Source organism: Microtus ochrogaster, chromosome 4 (assembly GCF_000317375.1).
Source record: "Microtus ochrogaster isolate Prairie Vole_2 chromosome 4, MicOch1.0, whole genome shotgun sequence".
In the NCBI taxonomy this organism is placed as follows: domain Eukaryota; kingdom Metazoa; phylum Chordata; class Mammalia; order Rodentia; family Cricetidae; genus Microtus; species Microtus ochrogaster.
Window position 1 is genome coordinate 51,556,154 of NC_022011.1, and position 17,000 is coordinate 51,573,153.

Below are 17,000 nucleotides of genomic sequence, written 5' to 3' on the forward strand. Positions count from 1 at the left end.
GAGTGCTGGGATTAAAGGCGTGTGCCACCACCGCCCGGCCTGTTCTATTTTTTGTTTTGTTTTGATTTTGTTGTGTTTTTTTTCTCTTTTGTTCTGCAGGGACCTGGCTCAGGGACACTCTAGAGAACTGCACACAGGGGCCAGCTCCGTCTTTGGGTTTGGTGGAAGAATAGCTTGTTGCTGACAACCAGAGGTCCAGCTTCCCACTGGGGTTGAGCTGACAGTAGCCAGGCACTTGCCTGCTCCTCAACTTCGTGATTAAGTTCACTTACAGACAATGACTTCTAAGGCAGGAAACAGTCACTTTTGGGGGAAGGTCAGAAACCCAGGAAAGGAGGACCTGGCCTGACCTGTAAGGTCTTTCTGTCTATGCATAGCTCTCTTGGGTAAGGTCCTAGCCTCCATTCCTGGCCACAGATACAATGACTCAGGCTTTGAGAGACTTCATGATATGTCCTTCATATCCTAGAGGACAGAAAATCCCTGTCCAGGAACCCTGACTGCTCTTTGGGCTGACGAGGGAGGGGGACTTGATTGGGGGAGGGGGAGGGAAGTGGGGGGCGGTGGCGGGGAAGAGGCAGAAATCTTAAATAAATAAATAATAAATAATAAATAAATAAATAGAAAATCCCTGCCCATGGCTAACCTGACCTTGGCTGTTCCTATAATAAGAGCGTGTTCAGGTTCAGGGGAGGGTGAGCAAGGACTCTATAAAGGTGGCAATGCTGCTACTCCCTCTCCTTGGGCCATTCAGGTTTGTCTGCTCAGACATACAGAGATGGGTCCTCCCAGGTCTGGTCTGGATAGCTCGGTCTCAGGAATCCAGAAGTCCCTGAAGCCCCTCAGAGCTCAGCTGCTGCCTTGGGCATGAGATTTCTAACTGGGGGGACACCATCCCTACCCCACCTTGTCAGAAACTAGGTAGATGCCACCCCTTCCTAGGGGAGATCCCTGTGGCCTTTGAGTACAGACAAAAAGGCACTGGAAGCCATGGGTGGATGCTGGGTTTATTTGCTACACAGGGAAAGGTGGCTCGGAGTTGATGAATGGATAGGAGATGATGATGAAGAATGCCAGGAGACAGAGGCCGTGGACAGCACTGACTCTTGGGTTGCACAGGCCTGGACTTGAGGGCGGCAGATGTCCAGTGGTCTGATCTCAGGCATTGTTACAAGCTGGGGAAGCATAGGCTTCAGATCAGTGTCCTGACGTTCCTCTCTGTCCCTTCCTCCCCGTGCCCAGCCTCCTCCCTCCCATCACCCTGCTGTCCTTGTCTCCTGGGCCTTGATCTCCAAGCTCTCCACTAGGGCCATATTCCCCCAAATCCACTAAGCCCTGAGCCCTTGTCCCCACCTTGTGGTGTGGTTCCCAGAGCAAGGGTTTTAAAGAACCTATGGTGTCCCTCCAAGCTTTGTACTGCTATGATGGACACAGGCTAATAGGCTCACACTGCTTTCTTGGGGATCTGAAGGGACAGTCTGGGAAGCCAGGAGACAGAATTGAGGGGAAAGCCTGGATTCAGGGAGCCCCTGGGAAGGGGAGTGCCATGCAAGGGCGTGTGCAGAGTGGGGTTCAGATCAAAGCACAGAGTGAGCACGAGAGGCGCAGAAGTGGCCAGAAATAAAGTGTGTACCAGGGCACATGTACACGCACCCCAGAACCCTGGAGAGAGCCTGAGTCTTCTGGGCCCACCTGATGTTCTAATTCAGACTGGGCCCTGGTGCAGCATCCTTCCCAAACCCTGGCGGCTACACTCTGGGGCCAGGCTCTGCAGGATGTTGCCTGGAAAAGTCTATCTGCCAGACTATGGATGATGAAGACTGGAAGGAGTCTAATCACCTACAGACCTCAGGAGCTACATCTTGCTGCGGACCGAAAAGGAAGCGGAGGTCAGAGTTCATCACGTGCGTCCCCTTCTCCCTCCAGTGTCCCATCTTCCTACCAGCCCTAGCTCTGCTAAGCCTCACACAGACCTCCCATCCTGCCATCCCCTTGATTTCCAAAGGCGTCACAATCTTCATAGCCACTGTGGCTGGGGACCCACAGAGAAGAAGCTGTAGGAAAGGAGGCTTACGATCCAAGGACACGTCCTCAATGTTGCCTGCTCCAATGCCTCTTCTGGCTGTGTGCTTCAAATAGTCCACCAATCCCAGTTCACCTGAAAGCAGAGTCCTGCCTACAGCCAGCAGGGCAGAGAGCATAGTTGAACAGAGAACTGTAGGGAGGGTACTTGGGGTAGGGAGAACAGATCCAGCCCCTAGTTTCCCCCAGCCTCCCCACCCGCCTCTCCAGCTCTCCTGTCATCCCCTGCAGTCTTGAGGCTGTGGGTGGGAACGGTACCCACCATGGAGCTCAACCACAATGAGGATATTTCCTTCACGATGGTTTTCGTAGTCCATGATGAGGAAGTCCTTAGTGACGGCCACGAAAGTCAGATAGTTTTTGCCTTGGTCTATAAGAAGAAACCAACGGTCATGGAGCTTGCTAGGACCCTTGTGTCTCCTGGTAGGTACCCTGTACCTCCCCAGTTGGCGCAGCCTGACTCCTCCTCCACACGGTCAGCCACAGGAGTCAGCAGAGCCCAGGGCACAAAGCCCACCAGCCAGTCACTCTCCTGCCTCTGCCTCTCTATCAGTCTTCCTCTTCTTCCCAATTCCCTCCCCTGTCTCTTGATCTGGGTCTCCTTCTGGGAAAGAAAGTGGGGAGGTCATGCCAATGAAGGGGAAGGGCTCGAGTCTCCCCCTCTGTCTTCTCCTGTTATCTTCATGGACTCTTGTGCCTCACTGTCCCAACACTGCTTTGTGTTCCTTTAGCCTGATCAGCATCTGTTCCAAAGGGAAAACCTTACACAGTACTCCAGAGCCACAGCTGGGTGCGGGTTCCTGAGTGCCTCCCCCCTCCAGCCTCCCTTCTACTGCCTGCCATTTGAAGAAGGTCAGCTCTGGGCTGGGTCTCTAGGGAGGGCTTTCAGGAAGATTATGGGGGAGCCCTGAGAACTCAAGGGGACACAGTTTGGGTTGCCAATTTGGATTTTTGAATTTCGGAAGACATCGCTGCTAGGTCCGGATGATTACCATCCCTGTCCTTCCTGACCCCAGCAGCCCCTCACACCCCACTTGAGCCACCATGCCCCTCAGGGAAGGAGGAGGGGCCGCCCTCACTCACACTCAAAGGTGTAGCGTCCAGGGATGTCCGTTTTCTCTGCCACGAGAAATTCCTTCACGCACTTTCCATCTTTCCTAAGAGGAAAATAGCCTTCCTGAGCCCTGCCTTGAGGGACGGGGCCCTGTCAGGTCACCTGGATCACCCAGAGGGAGCTCTGGAAGATGCCCTGCCTCCACGGAGCAGCCCAGAGGATCAGTATCGGCGGGGCCCTCTCGGGATCTGAACCCTAAAGAGCTGGGCATCTGGGAGGTGGTGGAGAGAATGTGACCCTGCAACACGCCAGAATACCTGTGAAAGTAGGTAACATTCAGGTTGCCGTTGGCCAGGCGGACAATACCAGTCATGAAGCACTGGTAAGCACCGCCTTCTTCAATGACGGACCGGTTAGTGGAAGCCAGACTGAGGGTCTTCCAGGTCACTGTCACCTGCAGAGCAAAGTTCTATCCTGACCACAGAGTCCTGGGAGCATCTCCCTGGACAGTGGGTCACGGCAGGCAATGTCCTGCCGAGGTATAGAGTATGGACCTCACCTTACCTTTCTTACTGTGTGCTGAGAAGGAGCCTTAGGGTTTGACTCTCCTCCCCCCCCCCAATCAGACAGGCCAGTACAGTATAGCCACTGCCCATGGACAGTGCTGATACAATATATTGACTCTCTATTGAAGAGAGGTGGCGTCGTCTACCATATGAAGGTCTCAGGGTCTCTGTGCAATAGCACACACAGTAGGAAACCTGGTTACCCTGTCTCTCCTATTTGATCCCTAGGTTCAGTCAGGCTCCTCCTGGGGCCTGGCCAACTGCAGTCGGGCTTTTATGTGATTCATACTCTGGGGGACCTGGCAGTGTCCCCTGAGCTCCTGGCCTCAAGTAGAATGCCAGTCCTTTGGTGCCCATTGTAGGGAGTTGCAGTCAAGACACTTCAAGGTGACAGAGACCTGGAAAAGATAGGGGGTAACTCCTTGCCTTATTCAGAGACCCCACCTGATTAGGGCTGAAGCCCTGCTGTACCGGAACCTGGCTTTGGTCCTGCTGGGTCCAGGCCAGGTCCAGCCCCACAGCCAGCAGCAATAGAAGCTTCATCACTCTGCTGTGTCTTCCTGAGATGAGTCCTCAGAATATGGGTGCTCAGAGGCCCCAGTTGGCTACATATATACTGTTTGGAGGCAGGAAGTTCTTCTACCCCTCCCCCACCCACACGAGCCAACAAGTTTAGTAGTTCAGGGGAGGATGTTGCCAGCCCTGGGGCTACAAGATGTCTCCATTAAAAGGTCAGAGTGCAGGCCAGGACTGGGACACTGTGTGGTTTGGCTTCTGGACTGCGATGATTTTGTGGGTGGGCCTGGGACACTCTGGATGTGGCACCTCATTGGCCCGGAGAGATAGCCAATGCCAAGCCTTCTCGTCTCAGCAGGTGAAGGCTGGGCAGGATATACAATGTAGAGCCGTGGGGAGGACACCCCTCAGGGTACCCTCTGTGCCCTTCCCATATGCCCATGGAACCCCCTTGTGGCAGAGGCTTCCCTGCTTTCCCAGCCCCAGCCTCAGCCCCAACCCCAGCCCCAGTATTGGTCTGGAAGCCAGGCTATTCAGTCAGTGAGACTAAAAGGATTATCGCTCTGAAGGTCAGAGCCATAATTGATCACACAAGCGTGCATGCAGAAGTGCTCAAGGCCATCCACTTGGGGGTTGACAAGGAGATCTGAGTTCCTAGTCTCCAGATCACAGACCTTTTCCCTCCTTTGATGACAAAAAGACCAGGGTAGTCCAGGGCCACTCCAACGGTCTCGGTGGAAGGCCCACTCTGCTTCATGGTGAAACCCGAGGGCTCCGGCTAGGTTGTTGCTATGACTTGGGCTTTCTGTCATTCAGCTGCAGCTGCTCCGATCAGATGGGGTATGTGTGCACACATACATGTGTGCATGCGCCACGAGCTCATGGTTGTATACATCATGAGAAGTGTACATGTATATATATTGCAGTACGATTGTGGGCCTCTGATCCTATGTGCCTTGCCTGTAAGTGTGCTTGTATGTGAGAGTAGACATGCATCTGAGTACACACATGTACACACGGCAACACTTTTCTGCTTGGTACATGTTCACACTCATGCAATTGCCTCTGTCAGAAAACTCACAATTCTCGGAACATTGTGGAAATTCCCACTATCACCTTGGGACACCATGGACTTGTTCTCAGATATGGCCTCTCTAGTATCCACCAACGTATGCTGGGGGCTGGGCAGAGCTGAGCAGAGCCTGGGGCCAGTGTTGGCTCTAGAAATATAGTGGAAATTTCCAGACTGAGCCCATGGAGACAGGAGCCAGCAAAAGAGGCATGGGGTAGGGTGAAGCTATAATATTCTGAAGGACCTGGGTGAGGACAGATGTCACTCTTTGAACCCTAGACACCATGAGGGGCTTCCAGGCAGGAGTGCTGCGGGAGGAACCATGTTCAACCAGATGTTGAATGCAGGATGCTGAAGTCTCTGCATGAGGAAGTTCCCCAATGGGTAGTGCCAGCACCACCTGGTCCTGGGCACATATCAGACACCTGTGGGATGGCGGCTGGTGAGGGTCATGGAGCCTTCAGAAATGTATAGCTCTTGGACAGGATCTGGGTCTATATTCATCTCCCATTTCTGTGTGTGGGGAGGTGAGGTGAAGGGGTTGGAAGAACAGTGTCCTAGGGAATATATCTCGTTTGTTAAGTAATATTTATTCCCTTCTCAGATCTTTGACGGAGTTGAAGATTATATAATTGTAGTTACTCTCTACATTATTTAGACTCCTTGAGATAGAATGTTTAGCAAAACTTTTGTTCTCAATATTGTTTGTTATATTTATTATTTGTTATTAGTGTATATAGTTGTATTTGGTTTAGTTCTGTCTTATTTAGACAAAAAGGGGAGATGTAGGGATAAGTCCCTCCCCTTAGGGGGCATGTTCGCCTCGGGCTAATGTTTGCATATAAATTTGGCGAGCGTGCTCCCAGCCGCTGCTTCTGCTTTCCTGGTTCTGTAAGTCTATTAAAGCTGTGTATATATATATTTTTACAATCTGTCTGCATTCGTTTACACCGTTACACGGAACAGAGTGGACCTTCCCATGGCCAGGGGTGAGCCCTTGCGGCCCAAATGGAATTTCCATTCTTGTACCTCGGAGGCTTCTTTGGTCTGAGGGTTCTAGGGTTAGACGTTTGTCCTAGGGCAGGTTTGGTGGACAGGAAGCTGCAGAGCTCTGGGAACACCTGTGATGGCTGGCTCTTAGTCTTTTAGCTACAAGCTGGCCTTTTATGTCGTTCATTATGCCTATGACAGTTGGCGACTTAGTGGACCAGGGACTCCAGGCTCAAATAGCCAAGACAAGCTGTGAGGCATCTGGCTTAGCTCCTGGGGCTTGTGGACATCACTTGCTAGGTGCCCTTGGATGATGTTTTAGGCCTTGGAAAGGGGTGTGTGTGTGTGTGTGTGTGTGTGTGTGTGTGTGTGTGTGTGTATGCCTGCCTGCCCATGGCATTCTGGGTCTGGTCTACTTCCTTTTGTTGAGTCATCTCCCATGGTTCTCCTGGTTGTAAGCCACACAGAGAAATGCAAAATAAGCTAAGGACCTACTGGGAGGCTTAAACCAGCTTTTCATATAAGAGGACTCGGCCTCTATCTTCCAAATATTTGGGGACTTGAGGGACTAACGTGGAGGCTGTCGTGTTAGAATCTAACTAGCTGCTGCTCAGGCCATGACACCTTGCAGCTGCCTGTTCCCTTTCCAGATACCATGAGATGCTTTACAAAGACACCACTATGAGTCTTTTTCTAACAAGTTTTCTGGTGCCAAGATCTTTCACTGGGGTATCGGTGGCCACACATCCTGGTCCCCACCCCGTTTCTTGCTACTTAGAACTCATTGCTGGTAGCTCAGCTGAGCCAGCTGGAGAAGGCTGTTGGGGATACCTCAGTTCAGAACAAGTGGCCCAGATTCTGGTACCTGTTGCCTGATCCCATGTCTGGCTCACTTGAGAGCCCTAGGTCTCCTGTTCCTTAGGTTACGGGGCCGGGCTTAAAAGGTATGAAGTAGTAAGAAGACTCCAGTGTTTTCCCAGTGCCTGCACCTCACCTTCAGTTGCAAAACGGTGACATGTCTCTTGCTCTCATTGTCACCAATGAGGGTGCTTGGGTCTGCAAGGTGAACGGGCACATAAAGCTTTAAGACATGAATCTGCCTCAAGGGGCTGTGCCAACCTCTAAAAAGGGGCCAATCAGGGAATTGGGGGCAGAGCTTGGGACAAGGGCACTCACAGAGAGAGTATTTGGAACCATGGCTTCCCTTTGTAACTCATCAGGAAGCTGGAGGGAAGGGAAGTATTCACGCTGAAGAAAGGAGCGGTTCTGGGCCAGTGGCTAGACATCACTTTTCCAGAAACCTACGGAGGAAATGAGCGTGATTAGTACTCCGGAAGGGAGAAAGGAAGAAAGAAACACAGGAAAGACAGGAGGGGAAGGGAAAGAAAGGGGAGAGGAGGAAGCTGAATAGGGGTGTGGCAAAATTAGCCAACACCCAAGATGATCATAGCTAAGAAAATTCATCCACGACCGGAGATGGTGGGAATTATGGGAAGAGACTATGATTGATGGGGAGAAAGGGCCTGTGGGGAAAGCAGAAAGATTCTGAAAGGATTTTGTTTTAAGATCAAAGACAGGTGCAGCAAGATTCCCTACCCTTGCGGCTCTCTCCCACCATCAGCAGAGGCAGCCGGCAAGGACCAAAAGTGTCTGTGAAGTCATTACTTTCTAACAAGTGTGGAGCAGATTAATGACTCCACTGAGAGAAGAAAACAAGAAGGTCTGAAACCTGGTCAGCATTCATTCCTTGAGCCCAAAACAGGAACAGGGGGGAGAAAGCTGAGAGAAAGTAGGGAGAAAAGCGCTCACAAAGATGGGCCTGAAGCGTGTGTTGAAGCGTCCATGTCTGTCTGATCAGTGCTGGTCGCCTGTCCACCCGCCGTCCAGTTTGCCTCCCCATCCATTCATGCATCCGCCTAACTCTCCACCCCTTTGTCTTGTCGTGCATCCACTCACCCTCCCACGCATCCATTCACCATGGCTAGGCTCCACCGGTCAGTCTCTCATCCACCCCTCCCCCGCCCACCTTCCCCCAGCCACCCACCCATCCACTAAATGACCAACAACATGGGATGGAGATGCTTGTGACTCCGTGGTCACGCTGGCATTTTCCCGAATGACATTGAGAGTCCAGTGTTTTACCCATCACTGTTCATAGAGGAGCTCAAGATAGGAATGTTCCTTCCAAGCAGTGGCTTTGACCTCCGGGGATGTTAGAAAGAATATATAGCCTGTCATCATGCTACCGTGAATGTGGGTTTGGAGGACCCTAATCAACACTAATGGAAATCTGTATCGTGTCATAGTGAGACCCCACACACTGGGCATGAATGCGCCACACTGCCCCATGCGGAGTGCCTGCCTGGGCACCATGTGGGCCTCCTTCTCTACCTGGCAGAAGTCTGAAAACCACAAGAGAGGAGCTGTGCTGCCCTCTGCCTCCAGGTCTGGTCAGGAGCACTGAGTTCAGACCAGGGTCTGGAGCACTGAGTTCAGACCAGGGTCTGACCCCAGTGAGTTCCACTTCAGATCCTCGCCTCTCTTTGGGTAGCCTGGTCATCTGTTGCTCTTCGTCCTGCTGCCCTCCTTAGAATGTGCTGCACCGAGACCAGACTCAGCACGGGATCCCACTCTTGGTCTTCATGGCTGCTCTGCCCTCTGGCCTTCTGAGTCTGTCTAATTTGCGAGGAAGGCCTTGGGGTGGCAGCCGACCCTCCCTCAGTCACACAGAGGCTCTAACCATCTGCTCTGGAGACCTGACCACAGTTTTGCTTGGGCCTCCCCCTCAGACAGAGGAAACTGTAGGGTTCTTGTCAGAGGGAGGTTTCAGTGTGGGAAATGCTCCCTTGGGATCTGGAGCCAAGAGCTGCTGCTGTGCTCCTGCCCACGTCACGCCCAGGCCCTGTTCCCACAAGAATCAGAGTTCCTGTGCCAGCCATCTGCCTGGACCCTCCAGCTCCAGGCACAGTGTTCCGGCCCTGTCTAGACCCTTCTCCTGATTGCTGGGCAGCATCCAAATCTATCCACACGTGTGGTCATATGTGTGTATATGTGTGTCTGTGTACCTGTGTTTTCACATCTATGCATCAGTATGTCACATGTGTGTACATGTATGTCTGTGTTCCCGTGTTTACATATGCATACGTGTGTGTGCCTCCGTAGGTGCACTTGTGTCTGTGTACACAACCTATGTGTAATGTCAGTTTTCTGGAAACTGCCATAAAGCTGGTGTTTTGATAGAGCAAGTTGACCATTCAACACTGCAGTGGGGACTCCCTGCCAATGGGGGGGACCTGGGCACGTCCTCCTCATGGAAGCCACATGACTGTATGAACCCCAGTGGTTTGTATTAGAGGCCTGCTGTGTTGTGTAGAGGTCTTGGGATGCTGGTCGTTCCCATCAGTGACAATGTACCAGGGACTGGGGAGGAGAGAGAGAGAGAATTGGGTCTTAACTAGCCTCTCATGATGCTCAGAGCATAGTCTCAGAATGATCTAAGAAATAGCATTGGTGGCATCAGAATGTTCTAGCAAGGCTGCTCCTGGAGCTGGGTCTTTTTCCACAACAGCTCCTATATTTGTTCAGCCTGCAGGGAGAGGCCACAACACTGTCCCCTACCCGTGGAAACATATTCTCAATGTCCTACAGTCTGCCCTGCTGTGCCTGGGAACCTAGCCCCAGGCCTGTGCCCTGGTTACATTCCTACCTCAGTTCCCGGGTGGTCCCCATCTGCACACAGACTCTTTTGGTCCTCACCTTTGTCTTGGTGCCCTACCTGCAATTGTCACGGGCCTGCCCCAAACCTGGGCTTTGGGGTGACACACCTACAGAAGGGTCCCAGGGGGGGCCCAGAACGGTCTTGAGCTTCCAGGCCTACACCAAACAAGGCTCGGGGCTTCCTTCTCTCCTACAGTTCTCAGCCACCAACAGACCACCAAGGGAGAATAAATACATCCATCCAGGGGCCACATACCCAGAGTCACCAGGGACTACTGAAGCTTTTTATTGATGAGCAAAGGAGGAGGAGGAGGAGGAGGAGGAGGAGGAGAGAATAGGGAAGAGAGAGGAGAAGTCAGATGACCCAGCAGGGTACACTTTCCACATCGCGCAGGACGGAGGTTCTGGCGGTACTGTCTTGGGCGGCTTTGGAGCTTGGTTCACCGTGATCTAGAAAGGAGACAGAGTGAGTCTCTGCAACAAGGAGAGTAGCGTCAGTCAGTGCAGGGTTATGGTGGGGGAGGGGTGATGGGTGCTTTGTAGCAGCACCACAGGCTCTCAGAGATGCAGGGCTAGCCTGTGCTGGACAAGGAATTCCTTTCTTCTGACTTCCCTCAGGCAAGTTGTCTATGCAGTGGTCACCAGGCAAGGGTGTGGCCGACAAGCGGGGGCTGTAAAGGATACGGACATCATGATTCCTCCTGTGCCTGGTGTGCCTAGGACTTTCTGCTCCATTATCAAAGTGTCCTCATGTCACCCAGAGTCGGCTCATGAACACGTGTGTGTGTGTGTGTGTGTGTGTGTGTGTGTGTGTGTGTGTGTGTGTGTGTGTGTGTGTGTGTGTGTGTGTGTGTGTGTGTGTGTGTGTGTGTGTGTGTGTGTGTGTGTGAGTGTGTGTGTGTATGAGTGTGTACAATGGCAGGTAGGAAGTCCCCAGAAGGACCAGGGCAAGGCTAAGAAGGACAGGCACTTCCTGGCTGGGTGGCAACTGGGCAGCTTCACCTGCCCGCCACAGGTCACACCACCAGCACGAGTCACTGATGAGATGAGGACAAGTAGGAAACCTTAAACGACCCAGGAATGAAGCTAAAGAAACCCAGGTGCAGGGACGCAGAAACTGGGCAATTCCTGGCTGCAGCCGAGAGCTTCCTGCTGAATCCCAAGGCTCTTGTTGGCTTCAAGGGTCACTTACCCTAGTCACTCTTGGGTTCACATTTGTCTGTAGAAAGCAAAAAAGCCAGAGATGAGAATGAGGTCTGGACAAGAGCCCATCATATCTACGACTCCTCCCATGACAAAGACCTGCAGCAGGGCCTACAGTGTCCACCTGGGGTCAGGGGACATGAGAGTGACGGGGTTACAGGTGGCACAGCAGACAGAGAAGGGGACATGGGCTGTGTGTGTTCTTACCCATCTGCTCAAGTATGGCCAGGTTGTCTGGTACAAGCCCCTTTTTCTGTGTGAACTCCTTAAACTCTTCCAAGGCCTCCAGGTTTTCCTTGGGGTCCCTCGCTGTGGAAGAGGGATGGGTGAGCAGAGGGAGGTGTCCACACAGGTTGGGAAGGAGCCAGTGCCACAGACAGGAGTTCTGCCCAGCATCTCAGGCTTCATCACGGAATAGCCGAGGGCAGAAAAGGAGGTAGGGAGTGTTGATACCGAACTTGGGGGGCATCTGAGCCACCAGATGACCCAGGAAACCAAAAGCCTTCCAGCGGGGGCCTGTAGCATTTTGCACCTGACCTAAAAATTCCCCATCTCCCAGAGGCACTGAGCTGAGAAGGTACCAGTCAGGATACCACGTCCTCACATAAACCATGCCTGACGCCCCAAGGCTCCACAAAGCAGCTTTAGAAGCATCTGTAGTCAAGAGGCCTCTGTCCTGGATGGTCCCTGCTGGGCCTATCAGTCACTACAGCGGAACTCAGCAAGGTGGGTTCAGCCACCCAGTAGCCTTGTGCCCTGTTCTCACCTGCTGCTCCTTTCCTTTGTGGGGCCTGCTCCCAGGGAATCTACTGCTCTGAAGAAGAGGAACAGCTTGGCTAGGCACGGGTGCGTTAGGCATGGGTAGGTGAAGCTTACCTATGAGCTGGGTGGTTGTGAAGTGCATGCCCTCCTTCTCCGCATCACAGTAGATCAGCCAATGGTCCTTCACAGAAGACAGCTGCACCTCCAGTTGGCTCTTCCCCTCAACTGTGGAGGCCCCGGAAAGAGCAAGGTAAGCTCCACCCTGCAAACCTTCACCTGGGTTCCTTTTCTGACGGCCACGCCAGACTCCAGTCATAGAAGCTCCAGTCATCTCAGTGACTATCCTGGCCTGTGATGCCTCCTGGGGGTGGGACTTGCCAGGAAGCCCTCCCTCCCATGGGCTGCCAGTCATCCATCCCGGGGTTCAGGATACTCACAGGCTGAGTAATGGCTGGGCACATCTGTTTGCTCCAAGACAGTGGTCAATTCAAGACACTGGCCATACATCCTGAAATCAGAAACTATTTTTGCAGTGGCCCTCTTAAACTCGACCTCTCAGCACCTGGGAGGCAGAGGCGGATGGATCTCAGTGAGTTTGAGACCAGCCTGGTCTACAAAGCAACCTACTCTCATGCTGATTGGGGTCCACCCTCCACATCCCGCCTCTGGACTCTTCTTTCCAAATCAGAGGGATTTAAAAAAAAAACTACCCATTGAGAAGTGATGGGCCAGGTAAGAGACCAACCCAACGCGGGAGCCACAGACACTCACGTATGTGCGAAAGAAAACTCCAAGTCACCGTTGTCCAGCACCAACACAAATATGGGCGAGACCTTCTTTATTGGAATGTTGTCTTTCATCACCAAGGCCTTCATGTACCACTTCCCAGAAAACTAAAAGATGGATGTCCTCTTTGCCTGGTGCCTGCCCACCCTCCCTGTGGAACACCTGCCCTCCAAGTACCGCTCACGTCTGACTATTTCATTCCCCCACCGAAACACCGAACACTCATATGATGGAGACCTGCTTACTCCTAGGGTACCAGGGCCGCCTTCTAGTAGATTTTCTCAGTCTCCAGCCCTGCACCCAGGAATGCCTGAACATGCATCGGGGCATTAGCTCCAAATTGGTCTATTCTCTTTGGTTACAACCTGCAATAAGGGGTCCTCCCTGAATCCAGAACCCTTGGTGTCCTGCAGTAAAGGCTGAGATGCCACCCTGTCCCCCAGCCCTGACTCACTTGCCTGTTATTCAAAGCAAGGGATGAGGAGTTCTGGGCCCGCAGGGCAGCAAGCAGGCAGAAGCCAGTGGTCAGGAACAGAGCCTTCATCTCCGGGGTCTGTGTTCATAGCCAATGAACGGATCGCTGGAGCTGAGAGGCTGTACAGGCCCTCACTTGACTGCCCTTTATACACCCACATGCAGGGTCCTTGGGGAACTTGGCACAAAGGACCAGGTCCTCCTGAGTTATGCCCACAGCCAGCTGGCAAGGAGAATGTCGGCGTTTTGTATAACAGCTTGTTAAGACTTCAAGAGATCAACAGGCCACAGGCCATTCCAAAGTGTCAGCCACTGTTTGGAGTCCTAAGAAGCTGAGGGAGAATTAGGAACTCGGGGGGGAAGTGACAAGCCTCCACACTGTCCGAGGTTTGTGTGGGCAGAATTCGAAGAGTCCAATGCTTCTTCCCAACCCTCCTCATAATCACCGTTGATTTGTTGTCTGAGTCTGGAGAACTGCAAGGGTCACCCAGCAGTTACGGGGGCGGGGGGCAGGGGTCAGAACATGAGAAAGAGCAGGATTTCAGACTTGTTCCACCCTGTGTGCACCAAGTCAGCCCCACGAGCCCGGCACCTGCTGTTCTGTTGGGAACTTTGCCCCTGGGTCTCCTGTAGGTCCAACCTTTTGACTCAGGGTTCAGTCAGGTTACTGAGGTGTCCTTCTTAGATGCACTGTCCATACCCTCTCCTTCCTGGCCTTCTCTTCCTCAGAGCACTGGCAGGAGCTGCCTGGGGCTTCTGTTACAAAGCCCTCCAACCTGGCCTTCAGCACCTCATTTCCGTTCCCCTCTGTTCTGGAGGCTAGACCAGAGCCACACTGCCCCCAAGGCTCTCTACCCATGGTGTCCTTACCAAAGTTCTGCCTGTCTTCACCTAGTCTCTGCTCAGCCCCAAAGCTCATCTGACTGCCTGTAACTCAATCCTACTAGTGGATTTAGGCCACCCTAATTCTTGATTATCTCATTCAGAGCTCACAGTCACAGGTCGCTGAACCGCACTGTCTCATGAGGCTAGTGGTCAGCCCTACAGCACCTGGCCTCGCCTGACCATTCTCAGGGGTTTCTGCTTGGCCTTGCAGATTAGCGGAACTGGTAGAAACTCTGAGGGAGGGGACCAGGCCAGAGTCACCACGGCACCCAGAGGGGCTCCCTCTGATTGCTCTTACCTGGTTCTGAGGCTTTAATCACACAATTCCCATGCCTCAGACGTTCCTATTGTCTGTGCCTTCAGCACAAATTAGTAAGAACTTCAGTCACTAAGCTAGTTTTCGGTGGCATTCACTGTGTGCCCTCTGCCCTGAAGCTCTCCTGCTCTTCCCACAGAATAGCCATGTTCGCTTAACTTGGACCATGGAGGCTCCTAGCTTGGTTGCCTATCCTGGGACCTCAGACTGAGCCAGCAACCAGCAGGGGATGCAATGCCCTTCCAAAGGTCTTTGTGCCCCTAGGCCCAGGACTTGCTCTCCACATGGGGTCATTATCTAGGTAGGAAGGCACAGAGCCAGTGCCTGTCAGGCAAGTAACAATAGGCGGGTTCCAGCCTCTGAGTGGAAGTCTCTGGCTTCCCTTCTGTGACTTTCTCCTACTGACAGACAGGCGCCCTGCCTCCTGCCAGAACTTGAGAGCACATATGTTCTGGATCCCTGAAAGTCTTCCATAGCTGCCTGATACTCATGAGCCAAAACACTCAAGGTCATCTGAGGGAACCAAGATGCCTTTGTATTCATTCTCAGTAGCGTCAGTGTGATGGAGGCTTGGGTTAAGACCCAGTAGGTCACAGACTGGATAATGTCTTAATGCTCTCCTTTGCACACATAGTGAAGGCAGGAACACTAGAAACATATAGACAGCATTATCCCCACTAACTGCATTGTTTAAAGTCCCCAAAGGAACCAGCATTGCAGCTTCCAGAGCAGAAAGTAGATTCAGAGTGATGAGGGACTGATGACGTAGATTCCTGCTGGGTCTAGATTCCTGTCTTGGATGGTGGCCTTCGTGGGCTGCTCCTGGCCCAAGAAGAAAAAAAAAAGTGTAGGTAGGAACCTCAGAGTCTTACCAGTTCTGAGGACCCCACACTGACTGGGGTGGACCCAAGTGTCCCCTGCCATAGACCACCAGAGATCTGTCTTTTGCATGGATCAACACAACTCCCTAGGCACTCTGAGGCTTAGCCAACTCCAGGCTCAGATCTTCTAAGGTGTATCAGGGATGGCATCTGAGATACTGAGAGAGACTGGGGAATGCTTGACAGGTGAAAAACTGCTACATATTGTTTGAGTCACAATTACTGTGAACGGTAAGTTACTAATATAAGCATTCCTTCTGATGTTAGTTTTCCTGTGAAGACATTAGGGGGCGGTGATTTGACTCCCTAATTGACAGCTGTTAGACTCATCCCTGGTGTCCTGCATGCCTTGAGCAAAGGACTGTCAATCAAGCAGCCAGCCAGACTTCCCTTATGCCAGCCACAGATGGCTTGCGAAAATCACTCAACGATTGCAGCTGCTTGTTGCTCAAGCACAACTCTGGCCCCCAAGGTGAGAAGGCCACAGCCATGCCTGTTTGGAAACAGTTGATGCCAGACTTAACTCCAACCATGCCCCCTCCCTGGCCAGGAGAAGAGCAGCTTTCCTGGCTGCATTGGATGGGGAGAGTTGTGACCGGTTCAGAGGGACACTGCCCTGCCTAGGATAAATACAACCACCCACGTGCATGACTATTTGTTAAGATGGGTCCAGGCACTCCTTTTCTAGATATCTTGGTTGACCGGTGAGCTCCCTTTGTGAGCTAAGAGGTTCCCTTGCTGTGCTGTCTTATTGTCTTATGCTTCAACATTGAGTCCAGTAAAACACTTCCTGGGGGGGTTGACAGGATGGCTCAGGGGATAAGGGCATTTGGCATCACACACGGCAACCAGCGTTTGATCCATGGGAAGCAGATGGGAGTAAGTGCTAACTGCAGCAAGTCCTCTGACCGCCACAGGTGTGCCATGCGCAGGCACACACCTGTACGTGATAAATATAACAGACTAAAAAACAAGAAAGGCAAGAAGAGAGATGGGGAGATGTCTTGTTGAGTAAAGCCTGAAGACTTGAGGTGAGTTCTCAGAACCCAAGTAAGAGCAAGGCATTGTGGGAGGTGACTGTAGTCCCCATAACCCTGACAGTGGTAAAGAGAGAGGCAGGGGCAGGTAGAACCCTGGATCAGTGATCAGCTAAGACAGTTTGCTTAGCAAAGTCCCAGGCAGTGAGAGGGTTTGTATCAAACAAAAGATGGAAGGCACCTAAGGAATGACCCCCAAGGCTGTTCTCTGACCACATACAACCACACACACACTCAGACACACACATACTCAGACACACACACACTCAGACACACACACACTCAGACACATACACACTCACAGGCACACAAACTCAGACACTCACAGACACACATGCACAGACATACACACATACACACATACCTAGACACACACACACTCAGACACTCACAGACACACATGCACACACATACACACATACCCACACACACACACACTCAGACACACATATTCACAGGCACACACACACACAAACACACATGCACAGACATATACATATACCCAGACACACACACTCAAACACACACATGCACAGACATAGACACATACCCAGACACACATATACACTCAGACACACACACACTCACAGGCACACACAGACACAAACACACAAACACACATGCACAGACATACACACATACCCAGACACACATACACA

The 17,000-nt window shown here is 52.2% G+C and overlaps 2 protein-coding genes across 2 annotated transcripts in view; both read right to left on the minus strand.

Annotated features, from left to right (window-relative positions):
• LOC101992817 (trichosurin) overlaps positions 1-8,608 on the minus strand; it is a 13,777-nt gene extending 5,169 nt beyond the window's left edge. Inside the window, exons 1-6 of the mRNA XM_013355524.1 lie at positions 8,602-8,608; positions 4,147-4,262; positions 3,454-3,590; positions 3,166-3,239; positions 2,345-2,452; positions 2,075-2,176 (exon numbers count right to left, since the gene is read on the minus strand). Of these exons, the coding sequence (XP_013210978.1) occupies positions 2,075-2,176; positions 2,345-2,452; positions 3,166-3,239; positions 3,454-3,590; positions 4,147-4,262; positions 8,602-8,608 (544 nt within the window). The remainder of the gene's footprint in view (positions 1-2,074; positions 2,177-2,344; positions 2,453-3,165; positions 3,240-3,453; positions 3,591-4,146; positions 4,263-8,601) is intronic.
• A 2,532-nt stretch (positions 8,609-11,140) lies between these two features.
• LOC101993106 (vomeronasal secretory protein 1-like) lies at positions 11,141-13,298 on the minus strand. The gene is made up of 6 exons (XM_005346735.2): positions 13,203-13,298; positions 12,734-12,855; positions 12,400-12,470; positions 12,077-12,187; positions 11,408-11,509; positions 11,141-11,216 (listed from the first exon to the last, which is right to left on the minus strand). Exons 1-6 carry the CDS (start codon positions 13,290-13,292, stop codon positions 11,191-11,193), a joined length of 522 nt encoding a protein of 173 aa, XP_005346792.1. The 5' UTR covers positions 13,293-13,298; the 3' UTR covers positions 11,141-11,190.
• Positions 13,299-17,000: the final 3,702 nt, after the last annotated feature.